This window comes from Panthera uncia, chromosome E1 (assembly GCF_023721935.1).
Source record: "Panthera uncia isolate 11264 chromosome E1, Puncia_PCG_1.0, whole genome shotgun sequence".
NCBI classification, from domain to species: Eukaryota; Metazoa; Chordata; class Mammalia; order Carnivora; family Felidae; genus Panthera; species Panthera uncia.
Window position 1 is genome coordinate 60173344 of NC_064814.1, and position 27907 is coordinate 60201250.

Genomic DNA, 27907 nt, shown 5'->3' on the forward strand with positions numbered 1-27907 from the left:
CCTCAGTCACATTTCAAGTGCTCAGGAGCTACGTGTGGCTGGTGACAAGCACAAAGAGCACAGATAAGTAACGTTCCTGTCGTCACAGAAAGTTCTAGCACTGCTCTAGGCCCTTTCCAAGGGTCTCCGAAATCGTTTACTTCTGTAACATAAAATGATTTTCACAGTAACACTAGGCTGTCATCTTCCTGCCGCACCATGTGGACATTTGCACAAACAAGCAAAAGGAACCACGAGTAACATCACTCGTGCCGCAGCACCACGCAGGCAGCGGCACCAAACCCGACTCCGTCGTCACCGTGCTCTCTGCTGCTGTGCACACAGAGGAAAACGCGGCAGCCGCACTCAACATCATCCTCGGTCGAGGAGTAAACGTTATTACTGTCAAGGATCTCAACCCTTGGCTACACGTCTTGATCTCGCAGCACCGAACAGGAAGCGGGCGTCAAGCACTTCCCGGTGTGCGGCCAATGCCCCGGGAGGAGGCGCTCGTGCGTGCGAGGCCGACAGCGGAAGCGGCTGCTTTTCTCAGCTCCAAACAGTACGAGTGGGAAAAAGACCGCTAGACAAGCTCCAGGTATTCAGATCTGGGTATGTGGCAGATACTCTCCCAAAAAGGAACAAAATGGGCCAGTTACACCAAGGACAATACACAGTATTTGTTGCCAATGATAAAATTTGGACTTAGGTCCAAATCAGAATTTGGAGAAACTTCTACCTGCCACGTGAGCTTGATTTGACAGCCTCTCAAAACTCCCAAGACTTCTTTTGAAGAGATTCATAGTGATGTTAATAAATGTGATTTTAAACAAATAGTGTACAGTGAAGGGGCGCCTGAGTGGCTCAGTCAATTAAGCGTCTGACTTCGGCTCAGGTCGTGATCGCACAGTTTGTGGGTTCGAGCCCCAGGGTGGGATCTGGGCTGAGAGCTCAGAACCTGAAGCCTGCTTCAGATTCTGTGTCTCCCTCTCTCTGCCCCTCCCCCGCTGGCGCTCTATTTCCCTCTCTCTCAAAAATCAAATAAACACAATATATCGTACAGTGAAGTATGCTGACATTTGGAAAATCGGCGTAACTCAGCAAGCCGAATTCCAAGATGACCAAAGGATCGTGTTATTAAAAAAGGAAACAACCCCACCCACCCCGCCACGGGTAAAGGATTCATTCACAGCACAAGGCAAACAGATGGACTGTAATGTCACCGGGCATGACACCTTCAGTGCTGCTGTGGACCCAGACTGCACACTGCAACTGAGCTCTGTGAAACTTCCCCTCACTGAGTTTTGGTGTAGTATCAAACAAGAATGCTCCCAATGAACTGAAACAAACGAGGCAGCACAAGAGAGCTGGTAGCAGCAGACAGGAGAGTCCAGCCAGACTGAGTCACAATGTTGTAAAGAAAACACTGTCACGACTCTAAGTATGTTTGCTCTGGGAAGCTTATTTTTCATAAAAATATGTTATTCATGGACACCATGGAACAGGTGTGTTAGAGAAACAAGTATTTTTAAATTTCCGACAGAATAAACAGCGACATAATCCACACAAACAAAACCTCTGGGGTCCTCAATTTTTAGGAGTATAAACGGGCCTGAGACCTGAAAGCGTCTGGTAGCCCATTATCTCCAGGGTCCCTCTCACTGGCAAAATTATAGAATGTCAGCCTCCGATACATCTCTGTCGTCTTTCCCAAATGTGTCACATGCAGTCCTTATCTTTCTGAGAGACATCCCATCTCCAAGAGTCACCTAACAATGTTCCAACACCCCGTTAACCTCCTTACTTGGGACCTCCGATGGGCAGAGAGCATCCTCACTCACGCGCCCCTCCCGCTGCACCAGGCCACTGGGGCCCACTGCGCTGCACACTGACTCTTGGCACCCCACTTCCCATCCATATCAGCACACACATGTGCTGCCTCGGTGAGAATTTCCCTGGCATGGCTTTCGGGCGTCCTCCTGCTCGAATCTACCAGTGGCTGTACACGTCTCGCCAGGCAAAAGCCCGAGCTCCTCGGCGGGTGCAAGGACTCGGACGCACCCACCCCTCTGGCCTGTCCCTCAGAGCCGTGGCCCGTTTCTCATTCCTCCCATAAACCCTGTGGGCCCTTAAGCCAGAGTCCAGCTCGCTGTCGTCATTTCTGAAGAGGTAAGACTGGGGGAAGGGCAGGTAGGTAAGATACAAGGGGAGGGGCGGTTACTTTTCTGCTTTAGCTTCTAGCCCACGAGTGTGGAATCACAACACGGTGGAAAAGCAGCACAGTTCAAAAGTTCAGGAAACACAACCTACTTTTTTTGCGTGGCTGTGAAGGAGATGTTGACTGAGAGGCGGCCCCATTAGCGCTGCTCTCTTCTTCCTCTTTAGTTTCTACTTTGACTTCCGGTTTCTTCTCGTCCACTTCCATCGGTTCCGATTTCTGTTCTGTTGTGTCTGTTTCTTCTTTAACTTGAGAAGATCCTTGCAGATCCTCCTCCATCATCTTAAAAGAAACAAAATTACAGATAATGATGTTCGAATATCAAAAACCTTTATTCTAACTCCGCCTCATCGGAAAGCTCTTAACAGTCTATCCGGGCCTGTCAAAACCTTCCCCTGCTCAGCGCTGCATTTACCATGCGCTTCTCTCCTCAGGGGGGAGTGGAGCACCTGGGGCCGGGTGAGTTGCCTTAATACAGCACCACTGCAATTAGAGTGCTAATGTAACAATTTTACATGTCAGAGTGCGTAAAAGACGTGGCCCCCACGCACCCATGACCTGCTCAGTGCTTGTGCAGAGAGGAACTCCTACTTTGGAACAAGACTCTCTCCTTGAAAACTGGGGCCAAGTTTCAAACGCCACATCGCTCTGAAGGCCAGGGAGGTGAGAGAGACGGTGCAGCGGGAGGCGTGCAGGCCGGCAGAGGAGCAGAGACTCTGGCAAACTGGGGCGCCCGATCCCCATCTAAAGGCTGCGGCCGGGGCTCCCACCCAGACTGCCGCCACGGGAGTGCGAGCACAGTGCTGGGGGAGCTTGTCGTTTTCAAAGAAAAGCCAGAAATCCAGTACTATTTGTAATTCCTTGTTCCTAAAAACATTGCGTGGGCCAAACAAAACCTGTCTGTGGGGCTGGATCTAGTTTTCAACTTTTGGCACAGGCGAATTCGTGCGTGAGCACGCCCTTGTGCCTTCGGGACTCTGCAGAGCCGTGGTGACATGTCACTGGATGATCCCGTCATTTAAGATATAAACTGGAACTCTTCATTTCTGGCAAAATAAAATGAAGTCTATACCTAGTACCTAAAAATAACCAATCTGTTTTTAATCTGTACCTTCTCTGAACCCGTAATCAAGCAGGATATTAAAACAAAAAGCAGGGTTGTCCACGGAGGGCCTGTAGCATCTCCCCTTGGGACACTTTAGGGACACTTGTGCTGCACATTTGCTCACGCCCGGGAACGGCACCTACCGCAGACCCCGGCTCCCCCTTGGATTCACTGGCATCAGGCTCAGTGTCCTCAGTCTTGACCTCTGCTTTCATCTCCAGCATCGGTGCCTCGGGTCCTGGCTGCTGGGAGTTGGTTTCGGCGCTGGCCACCGAGGAAGGAGTGGGGACCCGGTTATCGATGCTGGCTGCTGCCTGGGAAAGCTGTGGAGAGACAAAGATCATCATCTTTGTTAACACCACAGCACAAACGACGTGAAACTCTGCGGCTGAACCAATACACGCTTTTATGTTACCATTTCTCAACACTAACCTAAGAGACACAAAGAACTAAAGGACAGAGAAGTTAAAATAGGAATCCCAGAGGAAGTCAGCATTGAGCAGAAACACAAAGAACTTCCCACCAAGAATGCAGAGATGGGACAGCAGGGCTGTCTACATTTTGATATAAAACTAGTTTCCGGGAGTTTTCTACCTAAGTCACAGAACCTCCCGTTTTAAAATTAACTGGGGCGCCTGGGTGGCTCAGTCAGTTGGGCGGCCGACTTCGGCTTAGGTCATGATCTCGCAGTCTGTGAGCTCGAGCCCCAAGTCCGGCTCTGTGCTGACAGCTTGGAGCCCGGAGCCTGCTTCGGATTCTGTGTCTCCCTCTCTCTCTGCCCCTTCCCCATTCGCAATCTGTCTCTCTGTCTCTCAACAATGAATAAATATTAAAAAAAAAAATTCTTTAAAGTGAACTCCTTCCAATAAAGCCACTGGCGTTTATCGTAAAAGGCTGGAACTGAGATAAACACGTATACGAGTAGGAGTGCATGCCCGTATGGAACAAGAACATATAATTATCCTGTTAATTGCAGGAACAGAGGTGGTGGAGGTAGTGGAGGAATAAGCAAACATTAAGGGAAGGAACCACCACCAGAATTCTCAATTTTCAAAGTCTCACCTAATGGAGTTTTAATTTAATTAAATAAAAGAGAACATAAAATAACACAGGGATCTCATTTACAGATAAGCAACATAAAATAAGGCTAAATAAAAAGCACATTCCCTATGGAGAAATACAAACAGTAATGTTATACGGGGGTTGTTGTTGAGATTTTGACAGGTTTATAAATAAAACATCCTTAGTCCCCAAGAATGAAGTTCACGTATTTCAGGGGGAAGGGTGGTTTCTAAGTTAGGCTGATAAGACGACAGACAGGAAGATGTCAGCGGTCACCAGGGCAGGGGTGGCAGAGGGTGGTGAGTGGGCCGCACCGGCTGCTCGCTGCCAGCAGGTCCGCGGAGCACGGGGCAGACCTGAGCCACAGGAAGTGCTAACCTGAGTCTGCCATTTTGTCACGGAAAGAAAAGGCTCCTGGTCTGAAAACAAGGCTAACGGGTGAAGGCAAAGCACACACAATTAGGTACGTGTCTTGTTCACCAAACACAGGAGTTTAAGAGAAAAACTGCTAAAACTCAGAGGATGTCAACCTGGGATGGATAATGGGGAACACACGGCTTCTAAGTATAGACAGTTTAAAAAATCTACAGAGGACCCATGTGGGATTTCTTTATAAGTGCCCATTTCTGAAAACTCATTTAATTAGGGAAGATAATCTTAAATCACATCCAGCCAAACACAAACACGGCCTATGGAGCCAATGTCGGAAATCAAACACAGCTCGTTATGGTTGGATTAGGGCACAGATACTTTCTGGGGCTGCACCGAAACGCTGTAGCAACTTCACGACAGCGTTTTTTATGGAGAAGTTCTCCATTATGAGTCTCCACCCAAAGACAGACCGCAAGGCTCACCGGTGTGCCGGGAGGCTGGGCATGCACAGGCGTCGGCTGCTGTTGTGATGACTGAGGGGTGGCCACAGACGGGGGCTGGACTGGGGTCTGAGGCTGTGGGGTCACCTGGGCCTGGGCTGCTGCCTGGACCGTCGGGGTGCTCTGGGTCTGGCTGGCACTGGGCACCGAGCCGGGAGTCGGGGTAGGGGTCTGCCCGGAAGACGACACAGGAGTCGATGGCTGGGTGGGAGCTGCTGGCTGGGGAGGAGTCATCCCAGGTGCCGACGGGTGCTGGAGAGACGGCATGCCCGCGGCCGTGGAAGCAGGGGGTGGCGTCTGGTGCAACGGTGACTGTGTCACTGGTGGACAAGGCAGCTGGCTGGCCTGAGGCCCAAGCATGTTCAGAGGGTTAGGAAGAGCAGCACCAGGCACCTGTCCCTAACGGAGGGAACAGAGTATGTTAAAATAATTTTCCCCATGTCAGAATGTGGCAATAGACTTGAAGAATTAAATGCATGAAAATCTAACCACGGTCTCCTGGTGAGGTCTGCCTGGTAAGGTCTGCCGGTTTCAAGAGAATGTTCCATTTGTAACAATTCACCCAGCTATACACTTACAACAACATGCACTTTCCAGCGAAGTTACTGCTACGAAATATCTCTCGTACCGTGACTTACAGACCCGCTGAAACGTCTGGCTCAAATGAGCACGTCCACTCAGCTTACTAGCATCATGCTCCAAAGCATCTACCCACAGCTCAGACCACTGGAAGAAGTATTTCTCTTTTGCAAAAAAGCTGAGTTACTGAAACACTGAAATGTTTCAGTACACTGATTTGCAACTGGGGACACGCTTCACATAATTATTTGCGGACTTTTAAAAAACAGATTCCAAATCACTGCTCTCGGGCAGGGGTCTGCAAAGCAGCGACCGTGGCCAAATCCAGCTAGCTGCCTGTTCCTCTAATAAAGTCTTATTGAAACACAGCCACACCCCCTCATTTCATTTATGTGTGAATGAATATGCCTATGGCTGCTTTTGCACTACAGTGGAGCTGAGTCGTTAAAACAAAGACCCTTATGGCCCACAGAGTGAAAACTATTTACAGGACAAGTTTGCTGTTCTAGGGCAAGGACGTACTACAGACAGTAAGAATTAATTAACAAACATTTAGTGAGTAAATCTAGTGTAGCCAATGACCTCTTTTCAATATTACTTCATGCAAAAAATGAAAACATGAATATTATCTTCCGGGGGAAGATGTGGCCTGTTTTAAATACAGGTGTATCGGCACACGGCAGCAATCTGATGCCCAACAGTTAACAATGGTCACAAAGGGGAAAAAGTGAATAATGAATGGGGGATAGTTCTCTTCAGCCTTCAACAGAGTACTTACAAACACATTCAACAAGAAGGGCTCAATCAGTCTAGTTAGCCTGATTCACCTGGGATGGTCAGACAGACAGACAACAGGGTATTTCAACCCAATGGTCAGGAGTGGAGTCACAGGGCCTTTCCTCACCCTTTAACACTCAAGGTCTCTCAGGATCACATGTGAATTTAAAACACACCATTAAAGAGGTGCCTGGGTGGCTCAGTCAGTTAAGCATCCGACTTTGGCTCAGGTCACGATCTCACGGTCTGTGAATCTGAGCCCCACACTGGGCTCTCTGCCGACAGCTCAGAGCCTGGAGCCTGCTTCAGATCCTGTGTCTCCCTCTCTCTCTGCCAATCCCAGACTGCACTCTGACACTCTCTCTCTCTCTCTCTCTCTCTCTCTCTCTCTCTCAAAAACGAATAAACGCTAAAAAAACAAAAACCCAACCCCAAACCAGAACACAAAGACCAGGAACCAAAAGACGACGACCCATTCCACTTTTGTGGGAAGCTCACCCAGAGATGGTAAGAGTAATTCTGAAGAGAGTAAAAATGACGCAACAAAACGGGAGGTGGGGGGAAACGAGAGATGTGAGTCACATGCAAGTGTGTACTGTGGAACTTTAGCTCAGGTCAGGAGGAGGCTGGGGCTCCATCACCAGGCACGGTACCTGCGGCACGCCCGTCTGGGCCGCCGGCTGGCCCAGGCCCACACTGCTCACGCTCATCGCCCCGCCGGAGGACTGGAACTGGTTCTGAGGCAGGAACTGGTTCTGCGAAGGCGCCTGGGCCATGATGTTGTTGCTGTGAGCGCCCATCATGTTCGGAGGCTGGGGCATTCGGGAAGGAGAAATGGCCATCTAAAAGACAAGCATCGTCGAGAGTTCAGAGGACGAGGGCCAGAGTCTTCAAGATAAACTAGAAGAGACAGAACTCTGCGAATCTCCCCTCCCCCTGCCTTCTCACGCAAGGTCTCTGAGGAGCCAGCTGCAAATTTATCTCTGAAGGGAAATCAATAGCATGCCATAATTTAAAGTTCAAAATATGCCTTTTACGACTTCTCTGAAGCATTAAGAAGGCAGCCTCAGGAGAGTAAGCTCTAGGAGACCACAGATGCTGTCAAGCACCTCTCTGCAACTGTGGGAGGCTGCGAGCTCCAATCTCAGACATGTCTTCTCGCAAAGTCTCAAGTCCCTATTAATTCATCATCCCAACAAAAATAAATAACGGTCAAATAATTCTCGCTGTACTAATGAAGACCAAAAAGAGGCAGAGAGATGTGAAGTAAATAAACCACAGCCAAAACCAAAGGAGTAAGCACCAGGGGATTCTTGACCTACAACTTCACTGTGCAGAGAACTTTCCTTACCCGAGCAAGGCCTCCTCGGCACAGCTGAGGCCAACAGAAGCACTTACCCCTGGAACGGAGCCCATGCTGTTCATCGGGACGGAGTGGTTCATGGGGGACGCTGCACGCGGTCCCATGGGAGCCTGCGGCAACTGTACGTTCCCCAAGGACATTGGGGTAAATGAATTCATCCCTGTAAACGTACCCACAACGGTTCATTAGGAAAAGTACCCACAGGAAAATAAGAGCTACAAACTTGCCAAATGCTAAGCGAAACAGAGTGGAACATGTATGCAATACACACAACAGAAAGAAAAATCACGCAGCGAATCAGAAAAGATGGTGCTGTACCACTTTTCAAATCCGGAAAAACGGCACCAGTGCAGTGGTGGTGGTGGTGGTGGTGGTGGTGGTGGTGGTGGTGAGAGCGGTTTGGGGAGGGTGGGGAGGGTAGCACGAGGAGACAAAGGGAGAAAGTCAGGTAAAGCACCCGTGAACGAGGCGGTGCCAGGAAGGTACACCTACATCCATAGGGGACGTGTGAGCCAGGGTCCGGGCACCCATCGGAGCCAATCTCCCTAACACCTTCTGGAACAGTGGCCCCCGTCTCCTCTCCTGCAGGAAGGCCATCCTCATCATCCCAGGCCTCCTGGCTCTTCAGCTGGGTTTACCCTTACTGTTAGAATCTGGGAGAAGACTCGAAATATGGTTTTAATCCTGCAAGTGTGCTAAGTGTTTAGAAAGTGCCCAAGGGCCAGCAATTCTCATTCCCCGCCTCCTCTCTACAGACTGGGAAGCTCTCACTTCCGTGGCTACTTCACCTTCCCAGGGGTGTTCACAGCCACAGGAGTATCACACAATGAAAGACGCCTCACTGGCCACTAAGCATCTCCGGGCCACAGAGTCTCATTCTTCCTTATTTCTCACAAAACTCTGGAAACTCTGAGCTCTACATAAAGGCTGGTTCAAGCAAGTCTTAGGGCTGACACTGGGGCTCAAGCAGAATCCTTGAGATGCTGCCTTAATACTGGTGTGGCCAGGACAACGTCTCAGAGAACATGTGCCTCGCTCAGCATTACCTTCGAGGACACCTAGAAATGTCACCCTAAAAACCACGTGCCAGCACGGGGCCAGGGGGGCTTTCTAGGAAGGCTGTAAGCTTCCCTCTCTCCTTGAGGATTTTATGAAGTGAGTAAGAGAAAAAGGCAGTACTGAGAAACAGTACCATGAAGGGCTCCCTCTTCACACAGACACAGGCGCTGGTAAGGAAGGTGTGAGTGCTGTGCTGTAAAACTCCTCCTTCCATATCCTGCTCAAAAGCCCTCATCAGATCCCAAACCAGCCAAACCTTCCATGTCACGTCCGATGCAGCACTCGGCTACACTCCCTCGCTCCATTTCCCTGGCTTCCCAGTTTCCTTCACTCCTAACTGGTCCATCAAAACAAGTCCCTCAAGTTTCTCCGGATCATCAGTGTATCTCCTGAGTCTCTCCACTATGCACGAAGATGGCCACAACTTTTTCAAGTTTACGATTATTATTTTTTAGTCATCTCTACACCCAACGTGGGGCTCACACTCATGATCCCAAGATCTAGAGTCTCATGTTCCTCCGACGGAGCTAGCCGGGCGCCCCGAGGTTGCCAACAACTTTTACAATGACCTCTTCTCCTGTCTCAGACTACCCTGCACACAGCTGCAAGGCCTTGCTGGGGAATCCCCTGGAAGTCGCCACCTCTTCTCAAAACCTGGAAAAATATCCTACTGTTCCAGTCCCAACTGGACAAGAGCTGTAAAAGCTGTGAAATGCCCCTCTCCATGAACTCCAAAGACCGCCTCCGCCACAAACACCACAGACCCTCAAGTCGAGTCCAGACTGGCTGCGGCGCCCCAGCCTCTCGAGGAGCACAGACACACGCTCTTCTGCCCACACCACCTTCCCGCTCCTGGCCGGCTCCATGCTCTCCTCTGCAACATTCACAAATGTTTCCTTCCCCCACCTGCAATGCTTCTTGAGGTGACTCTTCCTAAGAGAAACAGACCCTCCTGTCCATTTAAAAAAAAAAAAAAAAAAAAAAGCCTAATCCCATTTCCTATCTCCCTGGAGAACTTTCCTATGGTCTTCTAGCTTCCAAACACCACAGATACTCATACTGCCTGTGGAACTGAATTCTGGTCATCAGCAAAAGGAACAGAGGGAATAACAAGGAGCTATAAAGAAATACAGAGGGGAAGAGGAGAAGCGAATGAACTCTGTGACTATTCAACGTTAAACCAAAATAGGATTCACGACAATAGTTCAATACCTTGAGAAACCTGCACGCGATTCACTGGCAGGGGCATGGGTCCATCTAGAATGGCAGAAAAAAATCAGTCATTTAAAATAATCCCTCATTTGGGAATAAAGAATTTTATCTTCAGAACTTCAAACTTAAAGGGAAAACCAATCAACGGGTCTAAAAGCACTGTGCATTCTGAGGCCAGCACACCCTTAAAAGGGTCCCTCCACGAGAGACTCAACGTCCAAACACAGGCTAAGGCGGAAGGCCACGGCCACTACCACTGTTTCCAAAGCACGGGCTCCCTGAGAACATAATTCTACATGCTAGGAACTACACCCCAAACACAAAGGGAAGAACAAGCCAGCAGACTAAGGGCTGGCAGAAAGAAAAGTCCTTACTTGGAGGCCTCACAGGTTGTGCCTGCGGAATCCCAGGGGGCTGTGCCCCGGGGGCTGGTAGGGCGGGCTGGTTACCCAGGATGCCTTGTTTGTGTAAACGTGACCTCCGCTTTTCTTCTAGTTCTTTTTGTATCTTGTAAATTTTTTCTGCCAGTAAGTGATAGTATTCATCCTGGAGAGCAATGATAACATTCAATGTTAGACAGTGAAAGCTGTAAAAACCCCAATGATCTGTGTTAGATGTTCTAACAAACCAATGAACTTTTACATTAGGGACACTGGCAAAGGTAAGCATTCTGCACTTCTGGTCCGTTTTGTAGTCCTGAGTAAGCTCTAGTCCTGACGGGGGCGGGGAGCTCCAACTCACGACCCCGAGATCAAGGGTCACGTGCCCTACCAGCTGAGCCAGCCAGGCGCCCCCAGTATCCAGCACTTCTAACCGATACAACTAAGGCCCAACTTCATGGTGAACACCTCGTGACATGACAGGACTTATCAGGCAGGGAGTCCTAACTGAACGCACGTCACATTTCATTCCACAGTCGAATCACTTCTTGGATATTCGACACCGGCAGTGACACAGTACGAGCGTTATAAAGAGTGCCCACTGTGGAGCACATCCAAGGATAAAACACAATTGTCCATGCCCCGGTCACCACTGTAGCGGTGACATCTGTAGTCAAACAAGAGAGCGGTACAGGGGTCTCAGGTCCTATCTGGGATGTCTCTCTGGTCAGCATCCCCGAGGTGATGAGTCGACCTGACTAGCAGATTCCCCTATTTCCAGACAATGAGCCGGACGGATGCAGTTCTATCTACTGCAGGTGCTGTGCGGCTGGAACACGTATGGCACCCTACCCTGCTGTTGGCGGACTCATACATGTCCCCCTCCACTTTCTTAGCATAGGCCACCAGGTTCTCCATGCGGCGATCCTTCAGGGCTGCCGGGTCAGGGGTTGGGAAGATGGCTTGGACCCTGGAAAGACAACACACTCCGTCAACAGACTTTCGGTATACCATCAGTACCTTGTTATTTTATACAACTGTTTCTCCAAACAATTTTCACTAAAAAGAGAAAGGCAAACAAAACCACTCCAAGGGAATCAGACTGACCCACTTCACCTCTGATTTAACTGAACTAGCCTGAGAAAGTGAACTGCTGACTTCCTCTCTATTACCACACTGTATGGTGGCACTATCGTGTCCTCTGTATTCACCAGGCTCAAACTCCCCCGATTATCTGGGGCCTCCATGATTATAATCTTGAGCCCTAAAACAAGGCAAAGCTTCTGAACTAATCCCAGCTCCCCGTTGCATGCCAGAGCTCAGAGGACAGAAGGTCTGGCCACACTGGGAGTCCCGACCTCTGCGACGTGGGTCACAGCACAGGCCCTGCTGCAGGGGCTGCGATTCCGTGGCCTGCCGGCAGTGGCTGTGGATCCCTAAATAAGCATGCGACCCTCTTCAGCTGCTAGGGCACTGTCTGTCACCTGGGGCCCAGGGGACCACTCAGGAATTAAATCGGACATCAGTGAAACTGCACAGCTGTCGCACTGCTGTCAGCCATGACATGTTCCCGTCATATGTGAACACGGGTGAGGCGGGCACATACAGTTTATGCACTAGGTGGCTCCGCAGGTCCTGAGTGACATGTTCGTGCCAGCTTTTCCGCACGCCGGTGCTGGAAGGAGGTGCCGCTGTGGGTATAGTGCTGAGGGTCCCGAGGTTTGCAGAGCCTGAGCCGTCGTTCATCAGTGGGCTGGGGAAAAACAAGACACTCAGTCCACCTATGCCTCATTTACGTGAGGCTTTTCAACCACATGTGACTTTTAGCAATCCCCTGCCCCCTGCCATTTAAGCTATCTTCACCGTCACCCATTTAGAAAGAACCCCAATTTTGTGATTCCCAACCCACTTGCGTGTGCGACCGTCGCTCAGAGAGGAGCCGACTGAAACGGGGGTCTTACTTTGTGGCCCCGAGGGAAGTTGGAAGAGCTGATTCTGAAATCAAGTTTGGCGGCTGCTGATCTGTTGTTATTCCTCCTGCTGGAATGTTCATTGGGTTATTTCCTTTAAAGACAGAAAGAAATCCACCAAGTCGTAAATTATAATCCACCCCTCACAGTTCCGGTAACAGACAAATCACCGTGTAAGTAAGTCATTCTCCTGAGTTATGACAATAACCACTACGGCAGGAACTCTGGAAGCTGTTTCTCCGGTAACAGCCATCAACTTGAACCAGTTCCGCGGCAGTCTCCTCCTCACTGCATTTTAAGTAACCCAGATGAGGCGTGCGTGGAGGCCGGCGGGCGCCCTAGGTGCGCTCTAGGGCTGTGACGCAAATTATAAGCGATCCCCTCCGAGCCTCAGACTTTTACGCCGGCTTCATTAACACCATGCCCCGAACAACTAAACTGACCTGTGTCACACAGATTTGGGTCAACTTTTCTTCTATCAGAAAATAAAATCAAAGAAGTAACGTGCACGTGAAAACACTTGTGTACAGGGTTCCCGTTAAAGTAAGAAAAAGTTGACAGAGAGAGAGGTTACAGGTCTTGTCCCACATTATATCCTCAAGTAGGAGTGGAGTCACTTTAGAACTCAGGTCTGAGGGCTCCAACCCAGTCTCCCGGCCGGGAGAAGTTAGTGTGCATTAGGGCAGTTGGGTCCCCGCCCCCCCCCCCCCCCCAAAAGCAATAAATGAGTTGTTTTTAATCGTCATTCTTAAGGTTAAAAGACTTACTCTGTTAGGAAAACAATAAAACTAACACAACCATCTTGACCTGACGGACCTAACTGCTTGGCTTAAGCCTGACTTTAAGAGCAATGTGTCAATTTACAGAGAAATGCTAAGCAAACAGTATGCAAACATGGCAAAAACTGTGGGGATACCCCGGCCAATGAGCCGACATGACACCAGGAAACACCATTACGGGGAGAGAGGCCGGGACGGGAGGTGCTGGGGGACACTCCCGCCAACCTGCCCACATCTGGGCCGGTCACCTCGCGCTGTGGGTGGGGGGAGCCGGCAGACCAGCTACAGGCTCCCCCTCAGGAGGGCACTCTAACAGGTGGGACTCGGCACTGTGAGCCACTGAATGCCCTTCGTGAAAACCGTCCCAACAGGAGCGGCACGGCCATCAAATGTCGGCTCCTGTGCAAATGCTTTTCTTCTCACAAGCCTGTCACATCTTCCTAGCACTCATACTTCAGCCTTTCCCCAGAAGTTTTCTATTTCAAGGATTTAAAAGATATCATCATCATAATTTATATGTATATTAATTTGAATTTAAAGTAAAAACAGTAACTGAAAACAGCCGCGGGTTGTTCCGGACGAACGAGCTCTCGAGAGTCCCTTCACCTACCCAGGGGGTTGAGAGTCCTCATCTGCTGGTGACTTTGAGGCTGTGCTGGTTGCTGGCCGGGAACCTGAGGCTGCAGCTGCGTCTGGGGCTGGTTCAGGTAGGGGAGACCAAGGGCAGCATACGCGCGCTGCATGGAGCTGGGGTCTATGGGATTCGGGTTACTCAGCGAAGCGGCGTTCTGCTGGCCTGTGCCGACAGAACCGATCGTGTTCTGAATCCCACTAGCTGGAGACCCCAGGATGGCTAGAAGAACAAACAGACACACAAACAAGAAAGGTAAGTAAAAAGGAGAAGGCCACACGTGACTGAAAAACTACCGAGAAGCAAGTACAATTGTATCGAGAGACTATCCACCCGTGTCCCGAGGCAAGAGAACACGGCTACCGAGGAAGGAGCTGTGCAGACAAAGGGACCCTCATCTAGTTGTGTATTCTGCACAGCAGCAGCTGGGAAGCAACGAGATCCAGAAAAGCCAAGCTTCTTTCTATGTCAGAAGGCAACAGCCCACAGAATCAGAGCTCACTTAAGGACAATCACATATGAAATCTAGACGCTCAGAAGTCTGTGCCAGAGGGAGTAGCAAACGCGTTGTCGACAAGAGACAGTGTTCTGATTGGGGGCGGTGTGGGCAGCTCGTCTGCCACCACGGACATGACCTAAGGGGGGCCCCTGTGGCTGCCACTCTGCCTGGGGTCCTGCACTGCTCACCTGCACGGGTACAGAGGATGAAACAAGGAGCAGAGTGATACCCAGTTGGTCAGTTTTGTTACTCATTTTAGTAACTCTATGACAAAATCTATCTCATGACAAAATCGCAATTCCTCACAACCTATGTGCACAGTGGCATTAACCCACACGTCTTTCCTACGGCTTCCCACGCAGGAAGGCCCCCTACTGAGCGGTCTGGCTATCTAAAGATGCTGAAGAAAAAACTGTATCGACTGACTGACGTAGCCAAAAAGAACGGGTGGAACGAGGCTTGGTGGATTTGCATTTCCCCAGGTGTCACCTCAGCACCACTGAGGACAGCACAGACTCAGCTTCCACCACCTGGCCTAGTGATGGCAGGGCATCCCCTCTGGGTACTCCATGTACCGGGCCGATCCCAAAAGGCCGAAGAAAAATCTGTGGCAACACAGAGAACCCCATTCCCAAGGACTTCAGAGTTAACAGAGATGACCCCAAATTTGCATCTCCTTGGCCCCTTGGAGTTCAATTCATCCCTCTGTCCGTCCACCCCAATCTCCACATTTGGTGGGCACTTGCCATAAGGCAGAAGTTTTACGTGCTACTATCTATTCTTATTCTTAAGATTTCCCTTCTTTCCAACTCCTCCCAACTTTGGTCACGTTATACACAGTAGCTTATAACCGATACTATAACATATGACCTTTGATACATTAAGCAATACCACAAAGGTCTCCTTTCATATTGAGACCATTACGTGTAACAATATTCTCACATTCAACCATCAGTGCAACCGATGTGTAACATAAGCACAGTGTAACATAACACTGTGTAACAGTGTAACACAGTGTAACATAAACAACTCACATTACTTATCAGAGTATTTTAATTAAACCTAAACGTGTAAGAAAAAAAGATCTTGGTAATTACATATTCCATACTATTAACTTTTCTAATAAAGACATTCAGATCTCAAACTCATTAACACTCATTAGACAAAATCACGCACACCAAGCACCTCATTATTGTAAGTGAAAAGTGATTCCCAAGGTACACTTTATGACAAGCGTGCAGCTCAAGTCATGTATGATTTCTCCAGAAGTATTTTCTCTAATAGTTAATACTCCCCCAAACGTTCAACACGTGCCCACCATATTCCTAAAACTGACCACGCCAAATCTAAGACCTCTGATGTTACAAGGAAAGTAATCCTGGGAGGATGATGAACTGTTCTCTCACCCAGGGGTAAAGAACAGACCCAGACTGCATTTGCTGCACACAGGGATGAACTGCGGAGAGGAACTGAAAGAAAGACGCTATCCACGTGGCCTCCGTTTCAGGGTGAAAAACCAGCGACTTCTTCCTTCTCTTTTCCACTCTCATCCATCAGGCCCCAAATGCCATCCCTTCCCCCAAAATGCCTCCTCCCCCCAACCTTAGGGTGAATGCCACTCGTTAGGCAAAGGCCATTTATGGGGAAGCCAGAACCTCCCACGGAAGCTGCTGACATGGTCACTGTATTTTGTGTTTGTTAATAGCATTTATTTTCTACGTGTAAACACTATTGTATTTTCTTATTAAACAAAAATACAGTATCTGTCAGAAAACAAGTAAGCATCTGGTAGCTGACAATCCTAACAATCCAGAGGCATGGAAAAGAAAGCATAAATAAGTAAAAAAAAAAAAAAAAAAAAAGGTCTCCGACCTGTAAGCATGGTCCAATTTGAGTCCAAATGCCGTTACGGTGGGACACAGATACCTCAGGGTAACGGAACGCACACATTTACTAGAGGAGTCGTGCCTGGCTGAAAGAGGTGTCACCAGGTAAAAGTGACCATAAACCCCATTCTGTGAGCTCAAGGCACTACCACCCCTGCCAGAAGTTCTCCTCATCTGTCGGGCGGCAGCAAGGCTTCCTGGAACTTGCACAACGCCTCCCGGGTCTCTGCTTCTTTGTGGGCACTCGCTCACCGCACAGAGGGTGCGTGTGGACTGTGTGGGGCGCCCTGCTAGGCTCCAGGACGCGAGCACCGAGTCTGCCCTCACACAGAGAGAACGGATTAACCTAATAATCCGCTAAGGAACGGGAAACGGCAGCTCTGGACCCTGGAGCGGAGAAACCACACGCGTCTTCCCCGAGCCCGTCCGCTCCCTGGAGGCAGTGTGCTCACAAAGCCCGGCACAAAGCCCCGGAAAGGCCCTAGCGGAGTCCGGAGTTGGGGGCACGGCGGCAGGGTGGCGGGGCGACGGCCGTCCGAGGGCCCTGCCAGTGCCGCGGGCCTTGGGACTGAGCCAAAGTCAGGAGCGCCAAAAGCAGCGACGCCTCGTTTATCGGCACGAGGGAGAACGAGGCCTTCCACGTTGAGCCCTGTCACACATTACTGACGGCTACCTCTTTAAACGTCCAAACCTCGTGCTCTTTTCCCCATTTGTACATCTTCCTTCCTCCCTCGGAGCCCAAGGCTGTATTTCACGCGCGATCCGCCACTTCACACGGTGTCTCAGCACCTGAGTGTGGCGCTCCTGCCGGCAGCACGTCTTCAAAACCCTCCCTCACCTCCACTGCCCCAGCTAACCTGGGCACCCACGACCTAGGAAATAAATGGCCACATTCTACAGTGGGCTCTTTTGAGGACCCGCCTGCCACTTCTTAAGTAGGTCCAAGGCAGTCCTCCCCCAGAGGGAACAGAAGACTGTTCCAATGACGGGTCCCACATAGGGCACGCGGCGGACATTCGAGTCCCCGGTCATTCTCAGCAAAACTCAACTCAATCTGAAAATCCAGGGAAAACTGACTGACACAAATCAAACTCCAAAGCTTTGTCGGCGTGGTGGGAAATACACCACAAAGCACGCAAAGCAGCGACTGCCTCGTCACTGCTGAGATTTCTACGGAAAACGTCGTGCTGGAATTTACTCAGACCTGCAGACGTCTCCGCAGAGCGGTTCCTAGGCCACGGTGCCTTCCAGGTGTCGTGTGCACCGGAACGGCCTTCCTCTCACGCTTTTTTTTTTTTTTTTTTTTCAAGTAATCTCTACACCCAACGTGAGACTCGAACTCACAACCTCAAGAGTCACATGTTCTACAGACTGAGCCGGCCAGGCGCCCCTCGGGCATCCTCCCATGCGCGGTACAGGGCGGGACAACACAACACCAGAGCCCCAGGGCCAGACCTCTGGCACGGCCACCCGGCAACAACACAAAAGCCTCTGCAACACGTTTCCTTCGGAAGCCAAATGACCGAGAAGGGGCACACTGTGTTCAAAAGAGCAAGGAAAAAACTGCTCTGATGAAATACATCACCAGGCGGCTGGGTACTTCAATCAGGGGTGAGCAAGCCCACTGCTCTGCCCCTACAGCCACTCCGGTCCCACCGCCCCGCCTCTGTTCTCCAGCCCAACCGCCGTCTGTCAAAAGAGGTACCGGAGAATCTTGAAAGAGCTCTCAGGTGGAACAAGGGCCTGTTCAACCACCACTTACTGAGCACCGAGCAGGCTGCTCCATGAGGAAAAGTTTTAAAGAGGCAGATCTGGACTCGATACCAGGAAGGAAGGCTTCTCACGATCAGAAGTGCTTCAAATGGGAACAAACAGCCAGACCAAGTAGTGAGTGTCAAGCCAGTGGAGGTATTCAAGGAACAGGCCAGAGGACTACGGACTCAGACACTCTCAGTCCTCACACTGCGGCTCGGCCCGCGTCTAAGGCAGCTGTGGGCGGTGAGCCAGTTTGGTTTGGCTCTGAGGCTGGTCCTGTCCCATCTCTTCTGACAGTCCCTGTGGGATTCTGAGTGGGGAACCCCATGATTTCCCCAGGGAAAGACTCGAAACTTCTCAACAGCTCCAGGACAGACAGACACCCAGCCCTTCAAGGCATGCAGGGCAGCACATCTCGGCTGTTAATGCAAATACTAATCATCTAGCAATTTGTTAAAATGCAGATTTTAATACGGGAGGTGTGGGATGGCCCGAGTTCCTGAAGTTCTAACTGGCCGGCCCGCAGTGCCTGTGCAGCCTGGTCGGAGGACTGTACTGCGTGGGGAGCAGGAACCGCAAGGATGAGGCGCCAGGAGTTTAAACAGGGAATTCGGTCGTGTGTCCACACAGCCCCAGTCCTCCGTGCAACCTGTGCACTGGAATTCACTGTAAGTCAGATGCCAGGACTGACATTAGATATACACCTGGAAAACTCCTAATTATTCCATAAAACCTGATTACCTCTATAAGGGAGGGATAACAGCTCAAGATCGGTGATGACACAACGTCTAGAAAACAACTCAAAGAAAAATCAAAATCAAAACAAAATCCCGACAGAGGCCAAAAAGGCAACCGATGGCCCGGGACGGCTCCACAGAGGATGCCGGCAGATCCGGCCAACAGAGACGTCGATGGAAGAAGCGGGCAGCGGGCTGCGCGAGCGTCTGGGGGCAACCTGCCCGAAAGCGCGGCTGTGGCAGACGCGCCTGGGTCTCAGGCAGCGCCCGGGGGCCCTGACCTTTTGCCACAAACACCCCTCTCTCCCCGAATCACCTGGCCTGCGCAGGAAACTCGGGAGTCCACGCTGGTTGTGCTGATGCGACGTGTGCCGTCTAGAATGTCCTTCCACTGCTATTCTGCGGACACTGGGCTCCACGAAGCCCTGCCTTCCACACGCGCTGACCCTCCCCTCCAGGACTGCCGGTACCACCGACCCCGCCCGACCTCGCTCCTTCCGGGGTGCGACTGTCATGTCATTTTAGCGGATATATTCCACCCTGGACCCTGACTTTGAGCTGTCGGGAGGGCTGGATCCACATTTCCTCTCTACTGCCCGACGCTGATGTTCACGCGCCACGAGCACAACTTGCTTTAGGAGAGGAGAAACAACAAACGTTTGTAGAAAACACACTGCTGACAATCTCTCACTCGCCACATCAACTCTTCCGCCCTCAGAAAACCACAGGGCTAGAGAGAGCCCAAAGAACACACTCAGGGCTGAAACCTGAAGTGAAGCACTTAAAACTTTCTTAAATGAGCGCTTTCGTTTCTTTTACAAAAAAAATCACCAGAACCTTGCATAAAGTTGATGTAAATACTCCCGGTGACTTTATGCTATAAAATCACCGAGGTGACACCTCACGTTATGACTGGTAGAAACGCTGTGGTTGACCACTTCAGAGCACGCGCTGAATCAATTGTCACAACATTCAGGCAGTTACAAGGATGTTGAAAAAAAAACCCACATACATTTCTTTAAAAAAAAAAAAAAAAAAAAAACCACACAAGCGTTTCTTAAAAAGAGAAATCACAAAAGTTTAACATTGTCATGGCAACACATACTAAAAATAAAAGGTCCCAGAAAAGCCACACCCCCAAATCAGAAGTTCAGAATGAAGTCCTCACTTATTCGTGGAATAATTACCTCGGCACTTAAAAACCCTATTACTGAGACGTGTCCTAAAACACCAGAAAGTGTAACCGCCACTATATACTAGTTAAAAAAAAAACAGTTTTACGCTGACTTTGAGGAAAAAGCGGCCTATTCCAGTAGAACTCCTGTCCCAAGTACACACCTCTGAAAGCCCCAGATTGCGGGAACTTCGCTTCACGTAGGAGAGATCCCTGAAAACTGGGTGTGAATTCCCACTGTGGTCAATCAAAGACAAATTTAACTGATTCAGAAAAGTGTCTTTTAAAGGGAACTAAGCACGAGTCCTTGCGCAGGGAGGGAAGAGGACGGGCCCACAGGCGAAGCCCGTCCCACGCTGGGGCCGCCCTCTGGGGTGGGTGGGAGGGGGACGCGGGGGCCTCCCCGTGTGGCACCCACGGCACCCTTAGGGACGAAGCGCTGGCCAGCGCGCCCTATGCCCCAAGGAAACGACCAGAGACGCGGCAGCACAGGCTGCCCAGGCAGCAGCGGGGCGTCGAGGAAGACGATCAAGAAGAACGAGAGCGACGAACACGCAAGCGCAAACAAGATGGCGCAGACGAGATGGAGGAAGATGTGCGAGACTGGGCGGCGCCGCGGGTCCCCGGAGCGGCGCCGGCCCGAGGGGCGACCCGACACTGGAGGGCACGTCCTAGCTGTCCAAACTGAGGGACACACCCAAAGGCCACAAGGTTACCTCTGAAATGACAGGGAAGGGCTTAAAGTGGAGAAGAGATGCTCATCCTCTCGCCGCTCTGGTGCCCACGGACGGCAGGGGCCCGGGGGCCACGCTCAGGCCTCCTGAGCAGGGACCGGCGCTAGGCCGACCGGCTAAGGGCTACACAGAAGGCTCGAGAGACGACAGAACGATGGGGATGGTCAGGATGCGGCCAGTCCTGGGGCAGAGACTCAATCGGTGTCGAATAAGCTGTTAGTTACACAAACAGGTCTGGGCACTGCCTCTGCGCGGAGGAGGGAAAACCTCGCGGGTGCCTCCCTGACCCTGCCTCCCTGGCTCTTCTAGAACACAGCTCTCTCCAGACTCACTTCAGGACAAGGCGTTTCCAATTCCAAAGTAAGCGTCCCCTCTCTCTCCCCGCCCCCTGAAGTCACTGCCACTACAGTGACGCGACCTTCAAACGCTCAGAAACTGAGTGTCTGTCAAGACAGGGGAAGGCTGGTCAGGTCCTGTCTGCGATCACAGCGCCCCTCCTCCTGGCACTGCTCCGCTGCTGCCGACTCTAGTGCGGTGCTAGTGTGCGTGTGCCGGGGGCCGGGACGGAATTCCAAAATGGCCGTGCGCACCGTGCACACCGCGGGTCCGTCTCTCGCTAAGCTCAGCTTCCCCCTGGCGTCACTGTGCCGCTCCACGTCCGTATCTCTGCTCGCCACTACCCTTGGCGCTAGTGATTTCTGCCCTGCTTCCTGCCTCCTCTCCCGCACTCTCTTTAGAAAGAGCTGTTCTCACCTCCGAGCTTCTCTATCCCCAATGCTCACTTACTTTGTTGGTTTCGCTTGTCACTGGCATTTTTCAAAGGGAGGCAAACAGGACAGTCATGTCGTGTGCAGTTCTTCCAATGAGAGATGATTTGTCGTGAAGATGCACAATGGGCAACTATGACCAGAAAAACAACGAGATGTTATTTTTCTATCCAGATCGTCACACTTTCAATTACACCTAAATTATAATGCCAGATTCCATAAGAAAATGGTAACATGTGTAACCATAACACAGTACAGGCAGTCCTCAACTTACAAACGGGATGTTTTCCAAAAGTTTGTAAGTCAACTGTTGAGAATTCTGAACAAAAGTTTCCCACAGAAGCAATGCCATGAATGATGGTGAGTAAGATTCAGCCCACAAAACAAAAACTATCCGACTTGAAATACCGAACGGTTGGAATGAAAGGTAGGACAAATAATAATTACGTCGTGTCACTATTGAAAATAAAATTTCTACGTTATGTTGAAGGATGAAACCATCTAAATAAATACTGCAGTTCAAGAAATACATACAGAGAAGCACATGAGAAGCCTGTGGAGAGTCTAAAGTGGACGCCGGTCACTTCTCTAAGTACTTGAGAGAGTGACAGAACCTAGTGGTTACTCTCAGTCTTGATTTTCACTCTGTACTAAGGCACTGTGATTTCTTTCCAAAGGCCCAGCATGGCCCGCCCCTACTTCTCCATCAGGATCAGGGTTATGCCGGGGGCTCACATATGTCACCAAGGGAGAGAGGGAGGTCAGGGAGAGATTCTCCCTAAGGTTTAGGAGCACAAGTAAGAAGACAGAGAGGAGGATAAAGATGAAAGAAAGCACAGTTGTTAGTAAGAAACACTTTCCTCTGCAGACTCAAGGCGTCCGCCACAGAAGAGGGGGAAGGGAGCACAGGACGCGCCTGAATCACCCCCTTCTCGAGGAGAAGGCAGGAGGGGGCAGGGATGATACGGTGCACACGGTTTCCCATGTCACGGATCGTCACCTAGGACGACTTCGCTGGTATCCTGATCGGCCTCAAGACGAAAGGGCAGAGGAGCGAGGCGGGGGCCCCACGGCCAGAACACACGAAACAGCTGCAAGACCGATGCTCGAGGTTCAGGGAAGGTGTGCGTGCGTGCGTGCCTGTGCCGCGCCGCCCGAAGAAAACCGGAGCTAGACACGTATGATGAAGACAGGGCTCAAGAAGTGACAAATGTCTTCCGTGACAGAGGAAGGAGAAAGAGAACAGAGGCAGGGCGCAGCCTGGCCCAGTAAAAGCGCACAGAATCTTAGGAAACCAAACCGCCGTCGTCCCAAGCAGGTAAGCGCCCCAGCGGCACGTGACGGGCTGGTGCGTGGGGACGTAGGTTCTAGGAACCTCATTCACGAGAGAGCTACTGAAGGACACTACAGACAAATTTCATCCTAAGCCATGCCACCGGGATTTCAGAAAACAGCACTTACCTTGACAGGCTTTCCCAGCCTGACAGTGTGTCATGTGATTCAAAACATTCTTCATGGTTCGGCAATGCGGGAGAGAGCAGGCCCGAACTTCTCCGTTCGCTTGTTCTCGTCTCTGACACTTGTGAGCATGAAGCAGTAGAACCAGCTGCTGCTGTATCAGTTTGCGCTTTTCAGGATCTGCAGTGGGGCCTGCTGTGATCGCTTGTGTGGGTACAATTCCCACCGAAGTTTGCATCTGAGACTAAAATAAAACAAATTAATAAAGATACTTTAATAAGCTTCCAGAGGCCTAACTCATGTTCACTGTTTTTCAAACTCATGTTAAAGCTGACGGACCACACTGGCCACAGAGAGAAGGGGGCTGGCGTGGTTTTCTTCAACTCATCAGCAATTTTAAGGAAGGTCCAGGAGCACAGAAATAAACCAAACCAACTCAGAGGGCTGATTACAGTTCACTCGTGGGGCACCAGGGGGGCTCAGTCGGTTAAGCAGCTGACTCTTGATTTCAGCTCTGGTCACAATCTCATGATTCCGGGGAGAGAGAGCCCCTTATCTGGCTCTGTGCTGACAGCACGGAGCCTGCTTGGGATCCGTTCTCCCCCTTTTTCTCTGCTCCTCCCTGCTTGCACACGTGTGTTCTCTTTCTCTCTTAAAATAAGTAAATAACATTTGAAAAAATACAAATAAAACTAAAGTTCACTCATGTGCGAGCACCTCGGAGCAAGAAAACGACACCCGTTCTTTAACTGCAGTAACCAAAGCCCAGCTTATTCTACGACCTAGTCAAGTGCAGGAGAAGCTGTGGACTGGCTTAGCTCGAACCATAGGAAACTGCTGTTTTCATAGGCCCAGGGGCCCAAGGCTGGCAATTTCAAATGGTTCAACCTAATTAAGGGGACTGTCAAGGCCTGACCAATCACAGCCCAATGCAAATATCCAATACACCAGAAGCACCGGAGCCAGTGTGGATTTCATTATCTTGTGACCAGAAGGACACCCTCACTCGTTACCTCTCCTCAGAGAATAACAGGACACTTAACACGACCCTCTGGTACAAGTGGTAATGCTCGTGAATTGCTTTGCCTTCTATTAAAATTTCAATGGACAATTTTTCTGACAATTGTTTCAAAAAGTGTCTGATGATCTGTTAATGTACAGAAACAGAATTTAATTGCTTTCATCCTTGCAAACTAACAAGCCAGGGCGACCACGCCTCTTGACTGCTAAGCAAAGGGAAAAGGGGGCCCAAGGAGCCTTCTTACTCTTTGCAGATGGCCGATGCCCTTCAGACAAACTCCATGACACTCACGAGGCGAGAGGAATGGGACACTCCTAATATGCAACAAAAGAGTCCACAGTACAGGGGCTGCTCACCTTCTCTTGTGCAGGGACCCGGAAGGGCTCCCAGCTCCGTTTCCCAACACCCCCTGCCTCCCCTAAACCACACCACCTCTCGCACTTTTCAAATTAAGAGTCAAAACTATCTATCTGTTGGGGCGACTGGGTGACTCAGTCAGTTAAGTGTCTGACTCTTGATTTCAGCTCAGGTCAGGATCTCACAGTTCGTGGGATCAGCCCCACGGCGGGCTCTGCACTGACAGCAGAGAGTCGGCTTGGGATTCTCTCTCTCCCTCTCTCTCTGCCCCTCGCCCACTTGCACTCTCTCTCTCTCTCAAAATAAATACATAAACATTAAAAAAAGCTACTTGCAATTAGAAAAAAACTATACAAATATTTTTTAATGAACCAAAGCTCATTTTTAAAAACTTACAGGGTTTTCTGTTTGGGTTTTATAAGAACTCAGAAAATAAGTACGTAGAAAAGCCTCAGAAGCACAACTCCTGGAAGCCTAACTATGGTCTAAAGAAAAAGCAAAGTCCCAACTGAGAAGTTGAGTATCCTGACTGGAGAAGCACTTAACTTGTAAGAGAAAAGAACTTCTCTTCCTTATGTTTATTTTTTGCTGGTTACAAAAGTATTATATACGTGCTGCAGAAAATGTGAACAGCAACAGAGTTATGAAGGAAATAATTAACACTTGAAATCCCAATATCCAGGAGTCCACTACTTAAGAGGTGATAGGTTTTTCTTCTTCCAGTCTTTTCATTCATGTACACGCATATGTACGAACCATAATCGATAGTCTTGTCCCCTCCCCCGCCACACACAAACACACACACGACTTGGTGTCTACTCCAGGCTCTGTCCCATATCGTTGTTTCATACGATATGACAGCATGATTTGTAATGAGCATACGGCTATACATTTATCCAATCTCCCACTGCTCAACATAAACCGTACCCTCACCCTTTTCTTGCAACTTAAATACAGCTTTGATAAATAGCCTCTGACTATGCCCCCAGCAACATTCAGTACTGATGTGAAAACTCTCCTCCTCGATCAGCTTACTCCCCCAGAGAGAAAGCCCAACCAGAAATCAACAGGAGTGGACAAATGCAAGAGGACCCTTGTTTAGGCCTCTCTCGTGCATTTATTACCAAAATTTCAAATATACAGTGAAGTAGACCAGTAAGGATACCATTATACACCTAACAAAAGGAACGATGCTTTAATACCCGTTAATACTTAGTCCATGTGCAAATTTCTCCAGTTGTCCCCAAAACACCTTTTAGAGTTGGTTTGCACAGATCAGGACCCGATTAAGGCCCATGCCCCATATCTGGCGGTGGTTGTTAAGGTTCTTCATCTACTGCCTCCCTCCCCCTTTTATTTTTTTCATGATGCTGACTTGTTGAAGAGACCACGTCAGTTGTCCTATTTCCTAACATGAGGAGCGCCTGTACGGCTCAGTAGGTGGAGAGCCTGACTCTTGACTTCAGCTCGGGTCATATCTCACGCTTTGTGAGAATGAGCCCTACATCGAGCTTTGCACTGATGGTGCAGAGCCTGCTTGGAATTTTCCCTCTCACCCTCTCTCCAAATAAATAAACCAACTTAAAAAAAAAAAAGAAAAAGAAAAAAGAACTGAGATGTAGTGACATGTGATGCTCAACATCTTTAGAAAAAAATAAGAATGTAAAATACAGAAATGCTACATACAAAGATATAAATCGTATAAAAGTCAGGTAAAACTCCTAACCTTATAATTAAATTATAAACAGACTGCTTTTGGGGCGCCTGGGGGGCTCAGTCAGTTAAGCATCCGACTTCGGCTCAGGTCATGATCTCGCAGTTTGTGAGTTCGAGCACCGCGTCGGGTTTTGCGCGGACAGCTTGGAGCCTGGAGCCTGCTTCGGATTCTGTGTCTCCCTCTCTCTCTCTGACCCTCCCCTGTTTGTGCTCTGTCTCCTTCTCTCAAAACTAAACGCTACAAATAAATAAATAAATAAATACATAAATAAATAAATAAATAAACAAACTGCTTTTAAAGTTACTAAAAATTAACGCACTGTGTCTCATGTGGGATGTTCTTCAGCATGTTTTGAACTATACTGACCATACTTTGAAAGCCCACCACGTCGAAAGAGCATGGATGCAAAGTACAAGGCGCACGTGTGTCAGCAGATGCCTAATGAGCTCTACACATTGCAGACAGGTCCCGGACAAAATGGAACGGAAGACCCGTCTCGGGTGCCTGTGCTGGCCGTCCCGAGGACTTCGCACACCTGCGCAGGGCTAGTCCGGGGAGCGAGGCGCGTGCAAACGCAGGACACACTTCAGCACCTCCATTCACAGACCGATGTCTGAAGAGGACGAAGGAGCTACACAAACTGCAAGTTTCCCGAAATCTGTCAGAAACGCCCGTCAGGGGCTACCGACGACTTCTCTGCTCGGTGCTCCCCACCCAGGCGGGCCGGGAAGTGAAGGAAAAGTGCTCAGGCGAGAACCTCCCTTTAAACAAAAAACGCTGCCATGTTGTAAGTTCGCTCAGAAGAAGCGAATACGTTTTATGTACTTTTGCTTCTGTAACAGCCAAGAAAATTCTGAAAAACAGTAAAAATAAAGGGAGAACCTATCTTGCCAGACACCAGAGGTACAGAGCTACAAAAGACACGTGTACACATGAAATGAGCAGACAGATCATCAGGTGTTGTCTCAAACCGGACAGCGATGGCAGCAATCTGTGACCCCTGCACCAACCTACATATAAAAATCAGCTCCAGGTGGATTACAGTGAACACAGATTAAAGGTGATAAAAGTACTAGAAAAAAATAAAGAATATTTTTAGAATGATGGGAAGAAAAAGTGAACACAAACAATAAAGTTTAAGTGAAAAAACTGAGGAGAAAAAAATAGTTTTTTTTAGAAGCAGAAATAGTCAAAAGACAGGACCACTGCCAAAACTGATGACATGGTGTCAAACTGTTGTCCAGAAAGGTTGTGGCATTTGTTATCCTAGAAAGAGCTCTGAGGAGGAAACAATTTAAAAATGTAACTATTCCGCTAAAAAGTTTGGGGGAAAAATGTACCGGCACCTTAACCGAGGACACACGAGTAAACGGCAAACGTAAAACATGTCCGGTGCCTCAGTGCCAGGACCCCTGGACAGAGTCAAGAGTCTGCCCAACCACTAGTGTGAAAAGGGCAGGCCTGGACACTCACACGCAGAAGCGCCAAGGTGGGCCTTCCTCACGTCATACTCAAATATTAACTCGAAATGAACCGAAGTCCTAACAGTGAGCACTGAAACCACAAAACTCTTAGAGAAATTGTAAGAGATTTTCATGACCTTGGATTAGGCAGTGAGTTCTTAGATATGCCACCAAAAGCACAAACAATAGCCAACAACAAAGATAAACTGAATGTCATTAAAATTAAATACGGTTCTGCTTCAAAGGCCACCCATGAGAAAGTCAAAGGACAGCCCAAAGGATGGGAGAAAATCATAGATGTGATGGGGACTTGCATCTAAAACACACCAAGAACGTTCACAACTCCATGATAA

General features: G+C 49.6%; 1 protein-coding gene across 2 annotated transcripts in view; it reads right to left on the reverse strand.

The window, feature by feature from the left end:
* The window catches only part of CREBBP (CREB binding protein), a 125783-nt gene that overhangs the window by 29661 nt on the left and 68215 nt on the right, over positions 1-27907 (reverse strand). For both annotated transcript variants that reach the window (XM_049637419.1, XM_049637417.1), the window contains 13 exons: positions 23000-23240; positions 21558-21671; positions 13966-14208; positions 12568-12670; positions 12213-12359; positions 11459-11576; positions 10601-10772; positions 10227-10271; positions 7991-8115; positions 7246-7434; positions 5219-5635; positions 3446-3625; positions 2290-2479 (listed from right to left, as the gene is read on the reverse strand). In XM_049637419.1, coding sequence (XP_049493376.1) covers positions 2290-2479; positions 3446-3625; positions 5219-5635; positions 7246-7434; positions 7991-8115; positions 10227-10271; positions 10601-10772; positions 11459-11576; positions 12213-12359; positions 12568-12670; positions 13966-14208; positions 21558-21671; positions 23000-23240 — 2284 coding nt within the window. The remainder of the gene's footprint in view (positions 1-2289; positions 2480-3445; positions 3626-5218; positions 5636-7245; positions 7435-7990; positions 8116-10226; positions 10272-10600; positions 10773-11458; positions 11577-12212; positions 12360-12567; positions 12671-13965; positions 14209-21557; positions 21672-22999; positions 23241-27907) is intronic.